The 20,244-nt window shown below is 42.0% G+C and overlaps 1 protein-coding gene across 2 annotated transcripts in view; it reads right to left on the bottom strand.

The window, feature by feature from the left end:
- Nucleotides 1-13,207: 13,207 nt before the first annotated feature.
- Nucleotides 13,208-20,244, bottom strand: part of P3H2 (prolyl 3-hydroxylase 2) — a 250,994-nt gene continuing 243,957 nt past the window's right edge. For both annotated transcript variants that reach the window (XM_082251184.1, XM_082251185.1), the window contains 3 exons: nucleotides 20,065-20,140; nucleotides 16,097-16,237; nucleotides 13,208-13,847 (listed from right to left, as the gene is read on the bottom strand). In XM_082251184.1, the coding sequence (XP_082107310.1) occupies nucleotides 13,746-13,847; nucleotides 16,097-16,237; nucleotides 20,065-20,140 (319 nt within the window). In that variant the 3' untranslated portion in view covers nucleotides 13,208-13,745. The remainder of the gene's footprint in view (nucleotides 13,848-16,096; nucleotides 16,238-20,064; nucleotides 20,141-20,244) is intronic.

Here is a 20,244-nt window from a genome sequence, read left to right as displayed (position 1 = left end):
AGAACATCTCCATACAGCAAAAGATAATTGCAAAATGACACTGGAGCTTTACAAGCAATGCAGCAAATGTTGTAACACAGCAGGAGAAATACAAATGCTTCCACTCTCTTCGAAAGCCACTGTATTACAGTGCTAGAGGTTAGGTGGGGTTATGTTATATACTGGGGGGCGTATTCACTCCTGATTGGCCTCTGGTCCCCGTAGTCACTCCAATCACGTTCCTAGCAGACTCTTGCCCCCTCATTGGCTTTTACTGACGTTTCTGGGCCAATCACGGGCTTTTAAAGCTAACTTCCTGTCCCATTGCATTTTAGGCGGTTCTAGTGGCCGAATTCTGAATTTTTCCTGCAAAAAGTTCGGAATTCGGCCGAATTTCGAACACCCACCGTTCGATCATCCCTACTGGAGATGCCAGGAGGATGAGGGGTCTATGTTCCACATCTTCTGGTCTTGTGCTGTTCTTAAAGTCTTCTGGATTGAAAGTTAAACATTGTATTCTGAAATTAATAGACGTCCAAATGCCCATCGACACTACTGCTTTTCTTTTTCAGCTCACCCCTATGTTGTTGCAGCACTCTGTTACTGCACCTTAATGATGCAAAGAGTTGTATCCTCTTATTTTGGAAACAAACTGTTGCTCCTCCTATCAGCTTGTGGTTCACTAAGAATAATAAAATCAAGCTTATGGAAGAAACTATTGCCTCAGCAAATTACAGGGAAGACCTTTCCCTAAACATGGTTCTTCTGGACTGAATTCACCTGCTATCCTGAATACTATGACATTCCGGGCTCTCAAGCATGGCATGGCAAGTCAACTTCTGCAGTGTTGGCAAGGACCCTGGTTAGGGGTCCGCTTGACTCTTGTTGCACATAACCCCTTTGTCCTCTCCCCCCATCCCTTTTTTTTTCTTCTTTTCTCTTTCTTTACCCGCCCCATTTCATAACTTCCTGGCATTCTTATTTCCTCTTGTGCAGAAGGGTTTCCTGTCTAGTCATTCATTGACACCTCTAAAGTTAGGTTGTCGGATAAGATTGCTTTCTTTCCTATACCTTAGACCACTGGTTTTACACATGATTGATATGGTTCAGTGCGATCTAATGTTTACAATATGCATTTCAGTTTGAGGCTATCAACTTATCTATTTGCATTATTCTCAAAGACCATTATGTGTATTCTCTTGGCTGTTATGTATAGATTGATTTTCTCCCATGTAACTATACATAAAGTTTAAAAGAAAAATGCCCTTACTTTGGTGGTCATTGAGGATAAAAAAATGCCACTATGTCCATGGACAGTTGAGGCCTGCATCATAGGGTAATAGGAGTAATAAAGACCTGCTTCAGTCCTTTGCTTCAGTGTTCAATGGAAGTAAAAACTGCCCTGTATCCATGGTCAGTGATAGGAAAAAATGACTCTATATTGGTAGTCAGTGGTAGTATAAAATACCCCAATGTTGGTAGTCCGTGGAATTAAATAAATGGCTTGGGTCAGTGGAAGAATCGTGTTCCATCATTAGTGTCAGTTAGATATAGAACCCTTCCCAGCATTTGTGTTATTGAGAGTGGTAAATGCCAACCCCTCCCTCGGAATTGGTGTCAGTGGAAGTAATTGTCATGGGTGTAATTTAAGACCAAAAACAGCATCAGTGTCATGGGAGTAATAAAGAGCTACCTTAGGAACTAGAATCCAATGGGCACTGATATTCACTGGTCACCTACCTCTAAGATGATCCATGTCCTTTGTCACTGGTAATTGTGTTGTGATATCATAACTAGGACTATACAGGCACCATCCACCTTATATTGTTAAAGATTGCTAGGTGCTGCCAGTGGCTGGTCCCTCTGCCACTCTGCACCCTCTAACATGAAAAATGAAAAAATAATTTGTAAGGACATACCTGATTAAATGATACCAGTAAAAAAAAGTTACACTGTATGGAGAGATAATGCAACTCACCTACAGGCAATTCCAAAGCCAAAATAAAATGCAGGAACAAAAAGGTACAAATACCTCATGACAAACAGTAGTGGACTCACTAAAATTAGCATAACCCACAGAGGATAGGCACTCAAGTCTACCCCACTCAAGCTTCTGTCAGTTCCTGGAATGAAGTGGACTCAGATGACTTCTGTGGTTTATGCAAATTTTTGACTGCTATCTTGAATTATCAGGATTTTGTATTAAATAAATTGAGTTCACTGCTGTTTGTCATAATGTATATATCAACCAGTGGGCCATATTTGGGGGCCCCATACCTACTGAGTCACTGACATTAAACAAGTATAGATATGTCTTTTTTTATGTTGTTTTAATATGTCAAATACCCAGACTTTTCCAGCTTTACCTGATTTGTTTCATAATGTATATTGTAGATTATTTGCTGATAAGGAGGTTGCTTATGCCTCAGTTTTTTTTTTTTTTTTCTTATGTCAATTTTGCAAACGGTTATGCCCTGGAGCAAAAAGCCAAATTGATTTAAAAAAAACAGGCTCAGAGAGCTAAGACAGTTTCTCTGAAATGACATAGTTAAAGAGGTGCTCCAGCCACCTATAAAAAAAAAAAAATGGTCAGCAGCTACAAAAAGTGTAGCTGCTGACTTTTAAAAAACAGCCACTCACCTGTCCCACGGTCAAGTGGTAAGCTCACCCCAGCCGTCTTCTTCCTCCTTCCTCCCTCTGTGGCGCCAGCATCTTCACTATGGCCACCCAGCTATGACAGATTGCGGCTTCACAGCCGAGTGCCCACTGCGCATGTGTGAGTCGGGTGGTGAATCTTGGATTGGTGGATGCAGTCTTCTGGGACCTGTCAGTATCCCAGAAGACTGCAGGCGGGAGGGAGGGAGAACTTCCATTCCCAAGCTGGTACCTGCTCCCCTCTGCTCCTTAAAAGTGCCAATTGTGCAAGAGGAGCCGGGGGCGAGTCCTTAAAGCGGAACTTTCCCTTTTTGGTGGAGTTCCATAAATTCCAAGGTTAGGTCAAGAATGTTATGATGCCTTAATGTATGTATGTTTACACTCATTATGCCACTTTGTTCATTTGAATGGGCTTCCTTATGCACCAAATTACAACAGAAATGGTGCATGTACTATTTTTTGTGACACAGTGCACCAGAACACCTGCTAGTATGTTACTGTGTGTTGTGGTATCCTGCAACGCACGTCTATTGACAAGATGTGCTGGGGCACACCACAGAATTTCAACCCACAATACACACCTTGAGCTCAGCTTAGTGATTTCATTCCAGGGGAGGCCAAAATAATCCCAGACATCTATGAAAAAAATAATTTCTGACTACAAATGGTTAGTTTCGTTATCCCAAGATTATTTAAATTTCTTCAAGAAAAAAAACAAAGTGAAACATTGCAGAAATTATAGCTCTTCTGTATTTCATATACATTTCTAAAAACCATGAAAAGGGGACCTATTTATAAAGCAGCACTATTCACAAACTGCCACAACATTGCTAAATTTCTAATTACGCCATATTTTTAAATCCTTTAACCAATGCTTGAACACTGTAAATTTTCTACTTTGTATCACTGCATGGGAGATGTGAAGGACCATGCATTCCCCCTAACTGACTGTCCTGGATTCTGTCAGAGTGTCCCAGTATTTTTACAAAATCTTGGCGCCCCGTAAATTTGACACTTGGCTCCACACCTAATGATGCCCACAGTGTGGCAGTATGCAGGTGCGTGGGCAGGGCCACTTGCCCTGCACGTAGGGTTACATTTTGTTTTGCATTTGCTCACCACTGCGGTACCAGGCAGGGACTGCAGTTATGTGAAGGTCTATAACATTAGGGCGGTTCCCAGTGCAGTATTAAAAGTAAAGAGCTCCTCTGAAAAGTGCCATCCCGTGTCACTACACACTGTTGCCTTAGTGCGTGCCCTCTCTACCAGTCCAGCATACCTCTGTTACCTCACTCCCAGTATCAAAATGGGGTCCTGCCATGCACATAGCGTGGACCTTATGCGTGCACTTGTTAACTCCTTTCCCCTTGTCCCATGTGACCAGGTCATGGTTCTCTGTAATGCAGGATTTCTTCTGGTTGCTACTGGAACTCAACCACTGTGGAGGGAGCCAGAACATCGACCCCCTCGGCACTAGAAGACCTGTTACCTATACCAGGTACCATGCTTCACAACTGACTGCATTGTACCTTGCACTAGTCTTTGATTATTCATAGCAACTACATTACTCCTCCTGCTTGACTTGCCGAGTTAAGCACTTCTTGTAGCTTTGTTTCATACCCCATGTGTGCTTTATTGACCAAAGTTCTTTGAATACGCCAGAACCAACATGCACCCCTTTAACTCCTTGGCCCAAGCTGCACGCAAATTATATGCAGCCTCGCGGCGGGAGGCCCTTTACTTTGAGCGGCCGCATATTTGCATTTATTAGTGCAAATGCAGCTGTATCAAGAGAGAGCACCCTACCGGCAGGTAACAAAGAGCTCACAATCCCTGCTTGTGATCAAGAGCTTTCCGATCATGTGACCACCATGACAGTCAATTACAGCAGTCACATGATCATAGACCCCACCCTGCCTTCTGGCATTCTAAGCCTTTTAAAGAGCCGGGAGGCGCCGGCGCCAAGGCGTTAAATACCTTCAGACCAGGATTAGAACAGTTGATGCAACTGTACCTAAAAAGTCTTTCAGCTAACTATCCTTAGCTGGCTGTCCAGGCATACCACTGTAAAGTAATTGTAACAACAAAATTTATAATGAAGGCATACTGGACAGCCACTGAAATATCTAGTGAGTATTTAAAATGAGACACACCAAGAGCAGTTTTGATAAAAAGAAAAAAAACTAAACTTTACTGGACATCAAAATACATAAAGCTTCTTACACATAAAAGTTACCATAAACATAAACAAGACACAAACATACACTCCTATTCCCAATATCCCAAATAAAGGTCAAACAATACTTAACTCTGGCAATAGCTTGCACTCAATATCTAGATGAGGACCGTGAGGAGGTTTTTTTGCTGCATGCTCTTCTTCCACAGCTCCAAAAAATGAACCTCTCTCCCCATCCTAGTGACTCTATTTATAGTCCTGTATACCATAGACCACCCACAGGATGTGGTCATTCCTTTTGACCACTCACAGGTTGTTTTGGGAGTGATGTCAGCAAGACATGGTTGCACTTCCCCAAAACCACATGGTTATTTGGATATGCAGCAGCCATCTTTACACATGACGTCAAAGCTCACTAAACCACCTGTGGGTGAGAGATATTATTATACATGTATGGGAACATTTGTCATGAATCAGTTAAAAAATATCCACACCTGATACAGTAGTAGTCCACTTATGTGTTCTTCAAGTGTTAGCTAACCTCTGGATCCATGGTGCCTCCGACAGACCACAAGGCACACCAGTCCCCCTCCACAGAAGTCACAGCATGTCCTGCTTAGTGCAGCCGGACAAGAGCCTCTCGAGTAGCTGGAGAATACATCTTTAGGCTTGACTCTGTCTTCTTCCCATGCAGAAGAGCTCTTACCCCTTTTGTTTACAGCACAGTGGATAGGAAATTGAATGGGTTTGAATGGGCTGCCCTATGCATGACACGCAGAAAAGCATGTGAATCACTGGAAAAAAAATTGCGAGCAGGAACTCGCATTCTCACCATGCAAAATGTAAACCTGGCCTAATATAATATATCTGCCGTGCACTGTATTATTTTCCTATCACTCATGTGAACTTTGCCAGAGATAAAGGCATCTTTGTAGATAATTTATTCTAAATAATAAATGTAAATGTTAAAAAAAATATATAAAAATTGCACAATTCCTTTTTCTGAATACTAGATTTGGAACATTTCAGCTATGGACATATGTGATATATGTGTGATATGTATGTATGATATATGTGATGTACATATTAGATTACTATTTCAACAACAAGTTCACTAGAATAAGGAAACAAAAAAACAGAACCCAAGCAGGTGTGCTGTACTAGACATAGGAGTATTCTCTGGATTTTCATCAGAAATAGAGTATATTTTAGAAGTGCTGACTGCATGAGAATCAAGTTCTACCTACGATGACAGTGTCAGCAATCTTATTGTTCCAGGGTTCACACAGGGTGGGCAGATGGTAAATAATATCAAATAGTTTCCCTAAGGTGTGGTGACTACATTTTCCACCTAAGCAAGTTAGACAGGAATAAGATTTGTTTTTTTTTTTTTTTTTTTTTGTGATATTCAATCAAAACAAGAACCTGTATCAAACACAAAATAAGCAGCAACTCCTGTCTTTATGAATAAGTAGATGATGATAAATGTATGAAAAGATGAGGACAGATCTTTCCTCCCCCCTCCATCAGTTTAATACCTCCAGACAAATTATTCCTATGATGAACCAGATAGATGAACATAGGTAACAGTGTCACCAGAAGGTGAGTTTGTCCAATGTTCTTTGATTTCTCTGCCTTTTTCTGTTGGAAGGTGAGTATGCTCAACAGCATTTTATAAAAAGAAAAAAACAAATGCTTAATAGATTACAGTGCTTTCAGCTGACTGTGCTCTGCGACTGACCATGCTCTGGGACTGACTGTGACCTGCGACTGACTGTGTTCTGTGACTGACTGTGCTCTGCGACTGACCCTGCTCTGCGACTGACTGTGCTCTGCGACTGACTGTGCTCTGCTACTCACTGTGCTCTGCGACTGACTGTGGTCTGCAACTGACCATGCTCTGCGACTGAATGTGCTCTGCGACTTTCTTGTGACTGAGTAGCAGGTGAGTTTCTTGCGACTGGGTAGCGGGTGACTTTCTTGCGACTGGGTAGCCGGTGACTTTCTTGCGACTGGGTAGCGGGCGACTTTCTTGTGACTGGGTAACGGGTGACTTTCTTGCGACTGAGTAGCGGGGGACTTTCTTGCAACTGAGTAGCGGGGGACTTTCTTGTGACCGAGCAGCGGGTGACTTTCTTGCGACCGAGCAGCGGGTGACTTTCTTGCGACTGATCAGCGGGTGACTTTCTTGCGACCGAGTAGCGTGCGCCTGGGAGTAACCGTCTGTCAGGGAATACCTTGCGACTAGTGAGTACATGGGAGGACTGGTGAGTATCTTAGCGACTGGTGAATATCTTAGCATTAGTACCAGGGCAGATAGAGGTAGTGTAGGTAAGGAATAGCAGCTAGTTACCAATTATTCCTATAAAGTAGAGGGTAATAATGTCCGACAGGATTGGGGATGCCATTCAGTGCACTTCTTGCTACATGTATGCGTTCCTTGATGAACCAATCGAGGGCGAATACTGCTGTGCAAGATGTGAGCGACTTGTTTCTCTGGAAGCCCAGATCCTGGATCTAGAGGACAAAGTGGCAACACTGCATAGCATCAACAACCTGGAAAGGAGTTTGGACATTACCCATCAGGTGCTGGCAGAGGCCAGCATAGAGAAGGGAGGAGTAGAGGAGACGCAGGCTTTAGAGGTAAGCAGTTGGGTGACCGTTAGGAGGGGTAGAGGAAAGAGTGCCAGTCCTGAGTTGATACACCCTAACAAATTTGCCAAGTTGCATGTTGATGGGGATATCAGCTCAGGGGTGGCAGTGCTGGAGCAGGCGCCCTCCCCCAGCTGCCAGGGGAGTGGCAGCTCCAGGAAGGAGGGGGGCTGAGACTCAGGAAAGGTTAGACAGGTTGTGGTAGTGGGGGACTCAATTATCAAGAGGACAGAGAGGGAAATCATTCAAAAAAATTGCGGTAGCCGGACAGTATGTTGTTTACCGGGCACTCGAGTTTGGCACATCGCGGATCGGGTAGACAGATTATTGGGCGGGGCTGGGGACAACCCAGCGGTCGTGGTGCATGTGGGCACTAATGACCAAGTAAGAGGAAGGTGGAGGATCCTAAAGAACGATTTCAGGGACTTAGGGAATAAATTGAGGAATAGGACCTCCAAGGTGGTTTTCTCTGAAATACTGCAGGTACCTCGAGCCACACAAGAGAGGCAGAAGGAGATTGGGGAACTTAACAAGTGGCTGAGGAACTGGTGTAGGAAGGAGGGGTTTTGGTTCCCTTGAGAACTGGGCTGACTTCTCAGTCGGCTACCGGCTCTTTAGTAAGGATTGGCTGCACCTTAATGGGGATGGTACAGCTCTTTTGGGGAGAAAGATGGCCACCAAGTTGGAAGGGCTTTTAAACTATGAGTCGGGGGGGGGGGGCTGCTCAGAAGTAGAGTCAGTCAGGAGGAATAATCCTACCACTTTATAAAACTCTGGTCCGACCGCATCTGGAGTATTCTGTTGAGTTCTGATCACCAGTACTCAGGAGGGATGTGTTGGAGCTGGAGAAAGTCCAGAGAAGGGCAACTAAACTAATTAGGGGAGTGGAGGACCTTAATTATGAAGAGCGTCTACAATCGCTTAATTTATTCTCCCTGGAGAAGAGACGCCTGAGAGGGGACATGATAGCAATTTATAAATACCTCAATGGTGATCTCAGCTTAGAAAAAAAGCTATTCAGTAGCAAGGATTGCATGAGGACTCAAAGGCATACAATGTGATTAGAGGAGAAGCGTTTTAACCTCAGGCAACGCAGTTGGTTCTTTACTGTTAGGGCTACAAGATTGTGGAATTCTCTACCACAAGAAGTAGTTTCTGCGGGAAGTATGGCTACTTTCAAAAGGCTCTTGGACGTACATCTCAAGGATCAGAACATTAAGGGGTATGAGAGATGATTACGGCAACGCGCGCCTACACGGGTTGAACTGGATGGACTATTGTCTTTATTCAACCTCAACTACTATGTAACTAGATATGTCAAAACTGCTGTTTTCTTGATGTCCTTGTTCTCATGGAACCGTTCCTGCAAAGTGGGGGTTTACAATGAACTGTTCAATATGGATAGAGCAAAGGATTGGGCTTAGAGTTATAATAAAAGTGGTATTAATCATTTAATATTTTGCAGCTTCAGTATTTTTTTTTCCTTCATTCTCACCTGATGATCTTGAGATGTCTCCACTCTGAATGGAGGAGCAAATTAGACAACCTTAGAAAGCAGCATTCTCAGTCTTTAAAGAGGTTTAGGCACATCCGCAAATACTGTATAGATGGAATTGACCAACAAATTAACCACTTAAAGCGGAGTTCCACCCAGAAGTGGAACTTCCGCTCATTTGTTTCCTCCCCCCTCCGGTGCCACATTTTGCACCTTTCAGGGGGGAACAGGTACCTGTTTTTGCCAGGTACCCTTCCCCACCTCCGGGATACGGCGCCGCGGCACCGTCCCTCGGATGTTTGGTCCCCTCCTCCATCCGCCGCCACCGAGCCAATAGGAATGTGCAGCGCGCTTTGCACATGCACAGTAGGGACCTAACCATGAAGCCGCAATGCTTCACTGCTGGGCTCCCTTACCGGCAATGGTGGTGGCAGCACCCGACACCGATGGAAACATTGGCTGCGGTGCCGACATCGCTGGACTCCAGGACAGGTAAGTGTCCTAATATTAAAATTCAGCAGCTACAGTATGTATAGCTGCTGACTTTTAATTTTTGGAGGGGGAGGTGGAACTCCACATTAAATACTCCGCACTTTTTTCCCCTTTCCTGCCCAGGCCAATTTTCAGCTTTCAGTGCTGTCGCATTTTGAATCACAATTGCGCAGTCATGCAACACTGGACCCATACAAAATTTTTATAATTTTGTTCACACAACTAAAGCTTTCTTTTGGTGGTATTTAAAGTGGAACTTCACTCTCTCAATAAACATGGACTATTTCTTATCCTTATGCTGCAGGCATTAGTAAATAGATAGGAAAGTATGTCATATTTACTTGTTTTGCAAATTTTTTTTTTGCATTTCTTCATTTACTTCCTGGTTTTTATGCATAGACAAATGATGTCATACATCCCAGGAGTCTTCAGGAGTGAGGGAGGGTTCTCAGCTCAGCTCATGCCTGAGACAGATTTCACTGCCAGGGGGCGTTTTTCAAAATTATTTCTCAGCAAAATAAAGCATGGAGACATGAATGAATTTTGGGGGGGCTGCTTTAAAGATTAAAAATGGATGAAATAGCGTTTTCGGTTTGTGGAACAGTTCCACTTTAATCACCACTGTTTTTTTTTTTTTGCTAAATAAACGAAAATAAAACATGTTTTTTTTTTGTTTCTGTTATAAAATTTTGCAAATAAATAATTGTTCTTCATAATCAACATAAATGTTGTCATAATTTTTTGGAAAATGATATACTGTCACCAGTGCAGTACAGCATCATCATTGAACTGGTGTGGTGGTGATCAGGGACACTGACTGGTGACAGTAAGGAACAAAAAAAATATTAATATAATTTTTTTCAATTTTGTTGTTTTTAATTATATATACAGTATTTACTTTTTTATACTATTTTTATATTTTTGTTAACACACTTTGACCAGAGCAATATGGTGTTACCATAATAACAATATACTACTCTGGGGAAGTGATTAGTATTTTTTTTTTTTTAACACAATATGTTTGCTTATAGCAGTAAATTTCATTGCAATAAGCAAGCATATTACTGAATGAAATTCATTCATTCAGTTTGTTTTGTTGTGATTAGCTGTAATTGACACAGATGGGCTGTGATTGGACCAGTCTGTACTATGTGATCACTGTGATCAAACACAGCTAGCAACATAATTGTACACAACGGATGCCTTGAAAAGAAGCCATCCATTGTTTAGAACTCTCATGTGACCTGCTGTGATTGGTTACAGCAGTCACATGGTACTGGCAGTGGGCTTGTACAGTAATTAGTAAGCTTGACAGATTGCTCCGCAGTGCAGGCATGCGTGAGGCGTGATCTGGGAGGACTGTGCTGCGTATGTGCAGCCTAGTTTGCATTGTCGGCACAATTCCTTTGTGCTGGGATGACAGACCCCTGCGCATGCACAGATGTTACATCATCCTGCAATGGCCAATCAAGACAGCTGAAGACTGGCACAAAGAAGGAGCTGGGGAGAGAAACCCTTCACTGACTTCGGACTAATGTAGAGGAGGAAAGTATGGCGACCTTAGTTCTTCTTTAACAACTTGAGCTCCAGAAGATTTTACTTCATGACCTGGACATTTTTTGCTATTCAGCACTATGCTACTTTTACTAGTAACTGTACAGTCATGCAATGCTGTACCCCAACCAAATTTATAACAATTTTTGAATACAAACAGAGCTTTCTTTTGGTAGTATTTGATCACCACTGTTTTTTTTTTATTTTTTTGTGATATAAATGAAAAGAAATTGGAAAAAATAAACCCAAAAAAATATTTTTTACTCTCTGCTATAAAACATATCCAATAAAAAAAAAAACAGAAAAAAAAATGTCTTCATACATTTTGGACAAAATGTATTCTGCTACATGTTTTTAATAAAAAAAAAAAAAAATACCAATAAATGTTTATTAATTGTTTTGCGTGAAAGTTGTATAAACTATGGCATATATGGTATACTCTACAAACTATGGTATATACAGCGGGTAAAATAAGTATTGAACACAAACTTTTTTCTAGGTAAATATATTTCTAAAGGTGCTATTGGCATGAAATTTTCACCACGTGTTGGTAACAACCCATACAATCCATGCATATAAAGAAACCTAAACAAAAATGTTCAGAAATAAAGTTATGTGTAAAAAAATGGAATGGCACAGGGAAAAAGTATTGAAAACATGAAGAAAGGGAGATGCAAAAAGGCATGAAAAGCCAGGACACCAGAAATCTATCAGTAATTGGAAAGCATCCTGCTCCTTGTCAGTGCAAAATATTATCAGCTGGTTCAGTCTCAACTGATAGCCTATAAAAAGGTGTCTCATTACCAAGGTGTCACACAAGAAACATCTCATGATGGGTAAAAAGAAAGCCCTCTCAAGACCTTCATAACCTTAATGTTTCACTTGGAACTTCTGAATGTTCCAGTGAGCACTGTTGGGGCCATAATCCAGAAGTGGAAGAACATAATTTCACCATAAACCGGCCATGACCAGGTGCTCCTTGCAAGATTTCTGATAGAGGAGTGAAAATAATTTTCAGAAGAGTTGTCCAAGAGCCAAGGATAACTTGTGGAGAGCTTCAGAAAGACCAGGAATTAACAGGTACAATTGTTTGATAGAAAATAAGTAAGGCACTCATCCCCCATGGCCTGTAAGCATGCTCACCATGCAAGACTCCATTTCTGAAGAAAAAGCATATTGAACATCAGTTAAAGTTTGTTGCACAACATTTACACAAGCCTGTGAAATTCTGCGAGATATAGTCTGGTTTGACAAGACCAAAATTTAGCTCTTTGGATGCCATAAAACACACCATGTTTGGATGTCAAATGGCAATGCACATCACCCCAAAAACACCATACTAGCAGTGAAATTTGGAGTTAGAAACATCATGGTGTGGGGCCCCTACAGGCTCCTGGGCGAGCGACGTAGCCCTACGTCGGTTTGCCCAGGAGCGGCTGACCACCGCAGTAAATAGTCATGCGGCGGTCGGCAAGTGGTTAATGGGGGCTTCCAGATTCCAATAAGCCCCCTGCCTGCAGACCCCCACAACCAGGGTTGTAGGGAAGAGGCCCTTGTCCCTATCAACATGGGAACAAGGTGCTTTGAGGTGAGGGGTAGAGTCCCCCCTGCACCAAGGCAACCCTCCCATGTTGAGGGCATGTGGCCTGGTATGGTGCAATAGGGGAGGGTACTGCTTGCTCGCCTCATCCTTTTCCTGGCCTGCCAGGCTGCATGCTCGGATAAGGGTCTGGTACGGATTTTGAAGGAGACCCCACACCATTTTTTTTTTTTGACCTCACAAATGCGCTTCTGTAAGAATGGTCAACCTTCCCATAGATAAACTCTCAAACCTTGTGGACAGCCTTCCCACAGAGCTGAAGCTGTTATAGCTGCAAAGGGTGGGCCAAATCAAAATTGAACCCTATGGACTAAGACTGGGATGCCATTAAAGTTCATGTGCGTGTAAAGGCAGGCTTACCAATACTTTTGACAATATAGTGTATATTAAAGTGATTGTAAAGTCTCATTTAAAAAAAATAAATGAATAATGAACATGTTATAATTACCTCCTCTGAGCAGTTGGTTTTGCACAGAGCAGCCTGGATCTTCCTCTAACAAAAATGAGGTTTGTGTGAAATTATTGAATTGCAATTGGCAGCAAAGAGACAGTTTGGTATCATTGTAGTTATTAGATAGAAACAGAGAAACTCTAGATGCACGGCTGTTTCATTCCCCTGATTTATTTTTCATTTATTTTAAAAGTGAATTATAACATGTTTTCCTTATCATAAAAATAAATATAATCTTGAATGATAACGTTACATATACATGTAAATAAATAAACTAGCAGCTGAAACATACTGACAGACTCATTTACAGTAAAGAATTCATTCTTCAGACTAGTATGAGAACAACCTAAACAGGTTAGCTCCTTGCATGTGTATCTCCAGTAGCACTATATATATATATATAGGTGAAGAGAACACTGGAACTTATCATGGAGTAAGCATTAACATAGAGCGGATGGGTAATACTGGCAACTAACAAAAACTCTAACAGCAATACAGTACAATGCTCAGTAGTAAATTCCAGAACACAATACAGTTTAAAAAAAAAAAAAAAAAAGTTTCAGGGGAAGTAGCTTTATAAGAGTTCACTTTTCTCCATTATATAAATTACATTTTTTGCTTTGTACAAAAATAAAATTGTTCTAATAAGAATATTAATAATTAATAAATATTTTTATTTAAATATTCTTTGTTATAGCTCATCCTTAGGATTAATATTCAGCTCTTCACTTCTTCCTTGTGTATGGTCATCTTGATCTAGCGATCGTATGACCTCATCTGCTTGCAGCCTCTCCTGGAAGAAGAGAGAAATACTGGTGTACATTACATGGTTCATACAGAAACACTACAATATCTATACTTAATAAAAATACAGGTGTTGCTGTAGACTTTAAGTAAATTTAGGCCCCACATTAAAAAATAATTTGCACCACATCCACTTCATTATTGGTGCACTTGCACTTAGTTTTCTCTTCATCCCCCTGCAAAGTCCCACAAATACCTATTGATCCTGCTGGTTAGGTCCACCTACTGCAGTCACCTGTGGTGGGGTGGCAACAATACTTCACTGCTCTTGAATTCAGAGCAGCGTTATAGTCAATAGGCTATATCTGCTTACACATTGTCACCACTCATTCATAACCCTGTAACTTGTGAAACACAAGCAGGTGTCAGAACCTGGATTTCAACCCAGAACCTCTGCTGTGTCAGGCAATGTCTCTTCTTACTGAGCTACCTGGAATGTTGGACAGTCCCCAGGACAGTTCCTGGGACAATTCCTTGAATGATCCTAGTCTTGAAACTTGTTTGTCTTGAACCCTGAACTCTTTGCTCCTCCCGTGAACTTCCTGATTTAAGCCATGTCTCTGCACTTCCTGTTTGCCAGATTATTGAGCTCTCTCCAGCCAGTATCTCGCTTCAGTCTTCCCTGCTGCCTTCCATATTTTGCTTGTTATCGACTCTTGGCTTGTTCCCCGACTTTTGCTTCAGCCTGATCCCAACCTGCAACTACTTGTCAATGACCCCTTTGCTTGTTTACTTACTACACTTCTGCTTGATCCCTACCTGCTTATACGCTACTGGACCTTGGCTTGCGCACCTCCTGAGGTCCACGACCTGGTACTAACACAAAGCAAAATCCATTTCCACCATCAGGAGCTCTGGTGTACACCAATTAGTATGAGCAAACGTCATTCACCAGGGTGACTGCCTATGTACCTATCCTGCTGGTTGGTGGTAGTTCTGCTACTGTTATAGCAACAGGTCTTTAACTACTTGCCTACCGTCTACAGTATATTTACTGCGGCAGTCAGCTGCTCTTGGGCAAACCGACGTAGTACTACGTCGCTCGCCCAGGAGCCTGTAGGGGGCGAGCTGTGCGCCGCCGGAGGCGCGCTCCCGCCCCCCGCTCGTTCACTGACATCCCCGCGCGAGTGACCGGTGGCTCCGATGTCCGCCGGCCACTCGCAATCTCGCTCAGGAGAGAGAGAAAGGCAGACGGCTGATGTAAACACAGCCGTCTGTCATTCTCCCTTAGATCATGACAGAGGCTATGCGATCCTGCTATGTAGGATCGTATGTCTTTGTTATGATCTAACAAGCCACGCCCCTTGACAGTTATAATCACGCCCTTAGGGACACATTTAACCCACTGATCACCAATAAAGTTAACCCCTTCCCTGCCAGTGTCATTTTTACAGTAACAGTGCATATTTATAGCACTGATTACTGTAGTAATGTCACTTGTACCCCCAAAAGTGTAAAAAATGTCAGTCAGGGGTCGGATCTGTCCGCATCAATGTCGCAGTCCCACAAAAAAAATCGCAGATCGCCTCCATTACTCGTTAAAAAAAAAACAATAAAAATTACATAAATCTTTCCCGTAGTTAGTAAACGCAATAACTTTTCCGCAAACCATTCAAAATACGCTTATTGCGATTTTTTTTTTACCAAAAATATGTAGCAGAAAACAAATCGGCCTAAAATGTTAAAAAAATCTGATTTTTACATTCTTTTTGAGAATTTCCTATAAAAAAATGTGAAAAATATTGTTATTTTTTCAAAATTGTTGCTCTTTTTTTGTTTATAGCGCAAAAAGTAAAAATCGCACAGGTATTCAAATACCACCAAAAGAAAGCTCTGTTTGTGGGAAAAAAAGGACGTAAATTTAATTTGGGTACAGCCTCACACGACCGCGCAATTGTCCGTTACAGTCACGCAGTGCCGAATCGCAAAAAAGGGCCTGGTCTTTGAGCAGCCAAATCCTCCGGGTCTTAATTGGTTAAGCCTGACCCCTGATCATGACACCAGCCTGCACCCAGTCCTGCCCACTGCTTTCTGGATTGATAGCACTGCCTCTGATGCTGAAACCATCCCATTGTGAGCTGCAGTGTTTGGTAGGGGGAGCTGAAGCTGACATTCTAGGGTTCTAATCGAATCAGTGTAATTTAATTTATATTGTAATCAGGTTCTAAGCAGTGCTTTAGAATACAAAAAAAAAAAAAAACTTTATTTTAACAACACTAGTTGTTGCATGAAACTCACCACTTCTCTGTTCAAAGGATCCAGTGTAAACCACAGTGCTACAGCACATCTTTGTCCTTTGGTTACAGCTTTAACTCCATGGGGATTCTCTCCTCCTGAAGAGAACCCAACCAAGCGGCCACATTTAGGTTTTATGGAAGCCTGGGGGGAAAAAAAGTAAGTTACAGTTCCTCTAGATTATTGCACATACTTAAATAGGCTTTTTATTTTTATATTGCAATTTGTTTATTGGGTTTATTTATAAAATAGTTACATATATATATATATATATATATATATATATATATATATATATATATATATATATATATATATATATATATATATATATATATATTTGCATATCAATAAAAATATATCCAGTACAGCAAAATTCAGCTTGGTCTCAAATGCATTACAATATGTCATAAACAATGTCTTTAAAAATGGCAAAATATAATACGAACTCCAGTTATTATACCTTAATAAACCTGCTGTTTTATCATACAAAGCAACCTTAGGGCTATAGACTGACATGCCATTCTGTCTTCTAATATTAATCATATTAAGGAAAAGTTGGGAAAGAAAACTTAGGAGACATGCACAAACAAGCACAATGCAGTTCATTTCCTAAAGTTAAGAGAATTTTCCTCAGATTAGAGAATGTGCTGAAGTTTCCCTTTGCAAAGAATGCCCAATCACATGCAAGGAAAATAAAAACAAAACAGCATTTTTTTTTGCTTGAACATGATTGGATGATGGAAGTCAGCAGAATTTTACCTCATTCACCTCTGGGGAAAATCCCCTTGTAAAACGAACAGTCTATTTGCCTTTAGTAAATATACCCAATGTATTGGCAGAAAAGAAAGAGAGAAGAAAAAGAAGGAAAAGATGGGCTTTTTATTTGTAATATAAATTGCCATCCATGTGTTTATATTATTTGAAAGGACAAAAATGTATTGCCTCTGCTAATTAAGCCCCCGTTCACATAGGGGCGACGCTCGGAGGTCGCGGTGCGAGCAGCGCGCCGTGACCTAGGAGCGGCCGCCACGGACTTCATAACATTGAAGTCTATGGCGGTCGCCTCCTGGTCGCCCCAAAGAAGCTCCGGACCCTTTTTCTAAGTCGGAGCGATTTGTGTCGCTCCTATTAGAACGGGTCCGCAGCTTCCCTATGGGAGGCGACCTACGGCGACCTGTGAGGCGACCAGGTCGCCTCACAGGTCGCCTTAGTGTGAACGGGGGCTTAACCTTATAGTAACAGGGAGGGTGCCTTGTCCCATGAACCTTACAAAGAACAACAGAACTTTTGTCCCAGTTTTTTTGCATCTGTTGGGAGTAACAGAGAAGCAGCTACGGTGCTCTTTAACACAGTAGAATCCAACCAGCATAACAAAAACATGCATTTTGTGGGAAATAGTGATTTGTTTTATAGTTCCAGCATCTGACTAATTGCATATTGCATTTTTGTTGGCTTTGGCAAACAGTGAACTGGTCATATCCACGTAACATCCAGTACACTTTCACAGTTCTTTAACCACTTCAATACTGGGCACTTTTACCCCTTTACTGCCCAGGCCAATTTTTTTTTTACTTTCAGCACTGTCGCACTTTAAATGACAATTGCGCAGTCATGCAATACTGTACCCATATGACATTTTTATAATTTGTTTCACACAAATAGAGCTTTCTTTTGGCGGTATTTATTCTCCACTTTTGAGAAAAAAAAAAAACAAACAAAAAAACCTTTTACTTTTTTTCTGTTATACAATTTTGCAAATAAGTAATTTTTCTTCTTCACTGAAGGACACTGCCAGGCTGCACTGATGGGCACTGATAGGCTGCACTGATGGGGCTGCACTGATGAGTACCTATGAGCCTGCACTGATGGACACTGATGAGACTGCACTGATGGGTACTAATAGGCTGCACTGATGGGCATGTTGAGGAGGCACTAATATGCTGCACTGATGGGCACTGATAGGCTGCACTGATGGGGCTGCACTGATGGACACTGATGAGACTGCACAGATGGGTACTAATAGGCTGCACTGATGGGCATGTTGAGGAGGCACTAATATGCTGCACTGATGGGCACTGATAGGCTGCACTGATGAGTACCTATGAGACTGCACTGATGGAAACTGATGAGACTGCACTGATGGGTACTAATAGGCTGCACTGATGGGCATGTTGAAGCGGCACTAATATGCTGCACTGATGGGCACTGATAGGCTGCACTGATGGGCACTGATATGTTGCACTGATATACTGCACTGATGAAGCTGCACTGATAATCAGGGCAAGCCCAAAACCCAACCACTAAAATTAATACTAGGTGGTCCTGCCATGATGGCACTTCCTGGTATGTGGTGGCAGCTGTCAACTTGTCAGATGCACCCCTTTTTGAGACCACATGTAGCACACACTGTTCAGTCATGGCCCACCATTGTCAGTATCAGTAAAGGAGTCAGAAGCAATGATGTGTAGCCAAATCTGGAGTGAGTGCATGTGGATCGGAGGTGGCTTAAAAAGGCTGAAGGAGATCAGCAGCACTAAATTGCGAAACCAAATTGCTTAAGCAAACTGAATCACCCAGCTGGGATTTACTTCTATTAACCTGGTACATAAATTAATTTAGCTCTTGGATTTAAACTAACTCCAACATTTACATGTAATCCATGCACAGAAAAATCTGATTTATAATGTTTGCTTTACATTGTTTTTCCATTCTATGATTTTTTTTTTTTTTTTTTTGTTCACTTGCAATGTACCTTTGAACTTGCAAAAAACGTTAACTACTCTAAGAACCTTTATGTACTTGCTGGGGGAGAAGTATAGGGAAATACTATACAGTGTCACTTGATTGACAGTTGCTGGGGCTGCTGACATCACATACCAGGTGTCAGCACCCAGCAGAGCAGTCTCAGGCCTTTTGGATGTCTCCACAAGGGAGGCTTTTACAGGTGCATAGACATGCATTAAGGCTCTGTTCACACCTGAGAGATTAGGAACGTGGGATCGAAATCGCCCCGATTCTGCCCAAGATTCGAGAATCGAGGCAAAACGCAAAACACAATTGCGATGCCATTATTTCTTAATGGTCGTGGGGCGATTTTGCCGCGATTGTCAAGCGGCAAATCGCAATACAACAGTGGCAAAAATCTGGACTGCAAATGCTCCTGGCTCTGTGCCAAGAATTGGTACACAAGCTTCTTTTTGAGTGTTTTTAGAACAGAGGGAGGTCCATTCAAAAAAATTGTGCCACTCCAAAAATGCTGAAGTAAATAACAAAAAAAAGGTAAAACAAACAAACGGCTGCAGCTGTCCCTGAAGATCGCTCTGGTGTGAATAGAGCCTAAATCTCATGAGAAGATTTTTGTTGAAATGAATGGTCTGGAGACAGGGTCACTAACACTAAACTCTTTTATCTACCCCTAATTTTGATCTAAGAGCCGGTTCACACTGGGGCGACCTGTCAGGCGACCTGGTCGCCTGACAGGTCGCCTGCCATAGAGAAGCTGTGGACCCGTTCTAATAGGAGCGACACAAGTCGCTCCGACTTAGAAAAAGGGTCCGGAGCTTCTTTGGGGCGACCCGGGGCGACCTGCATTGACTTCAATTATATGAAGTTCATGCCGGCCGCTCCGAGGTCGCGGTGCGAGCTGCGCACTGCGACTTCACAGGTCGCCCGGCAAAGTCGGCTCGCCCCAGTGTGAACGGGGTCTCACTCTAACATAACACCTTAGAATACTGAATGCTTCCCTTATCCATGGACACATACAGTTTAATAATGAGCTACAAATTCTTCAAAACAGTGAACTGAAGAAATGTTACATTTCTTTCACTTCTTTAGTATATTGGTATTCTGTCTTCCTACTAATTGCTATTGAGACTTGTGAATACAGAGCAATGCTTAGTAATGATCTATGAAGCCAACACAACATTTATTCCACACTTAGTAGAAGATCAGATATCTAGAAGATTTACCGTCACAGTTTTTGCATCCATTGCAGTGAATACAAATTCCCCACCATCAAAATCTCCATTAAGATATAACAGTGCGCTGCAAGAAGACAAAACAAATGTATTGTTTCATTTTTTGGTAGGGTCTTACAAACATAGTAGCAGTTATTGGCAACACTCAGATTAAGGCTCGGTTCACACTGG

This window comes from Pelophylax lessonae (genome assembly GCF_965119305.1).
Source record: "Pelophylax lessonae genome assembly, chromosome: 3".
Taxonomy (NCBI): Eukaryota; Metazoa; Chordata; class Amphibia; order Anura; family Ranidae; genus Pelophylax; species Pelophylax lessonae.
The sequence above is the reverse complement of the archived record's forward strand: the minus strand, read 5'-3'. Positions and strand labels throughout refer to the sequence as shown.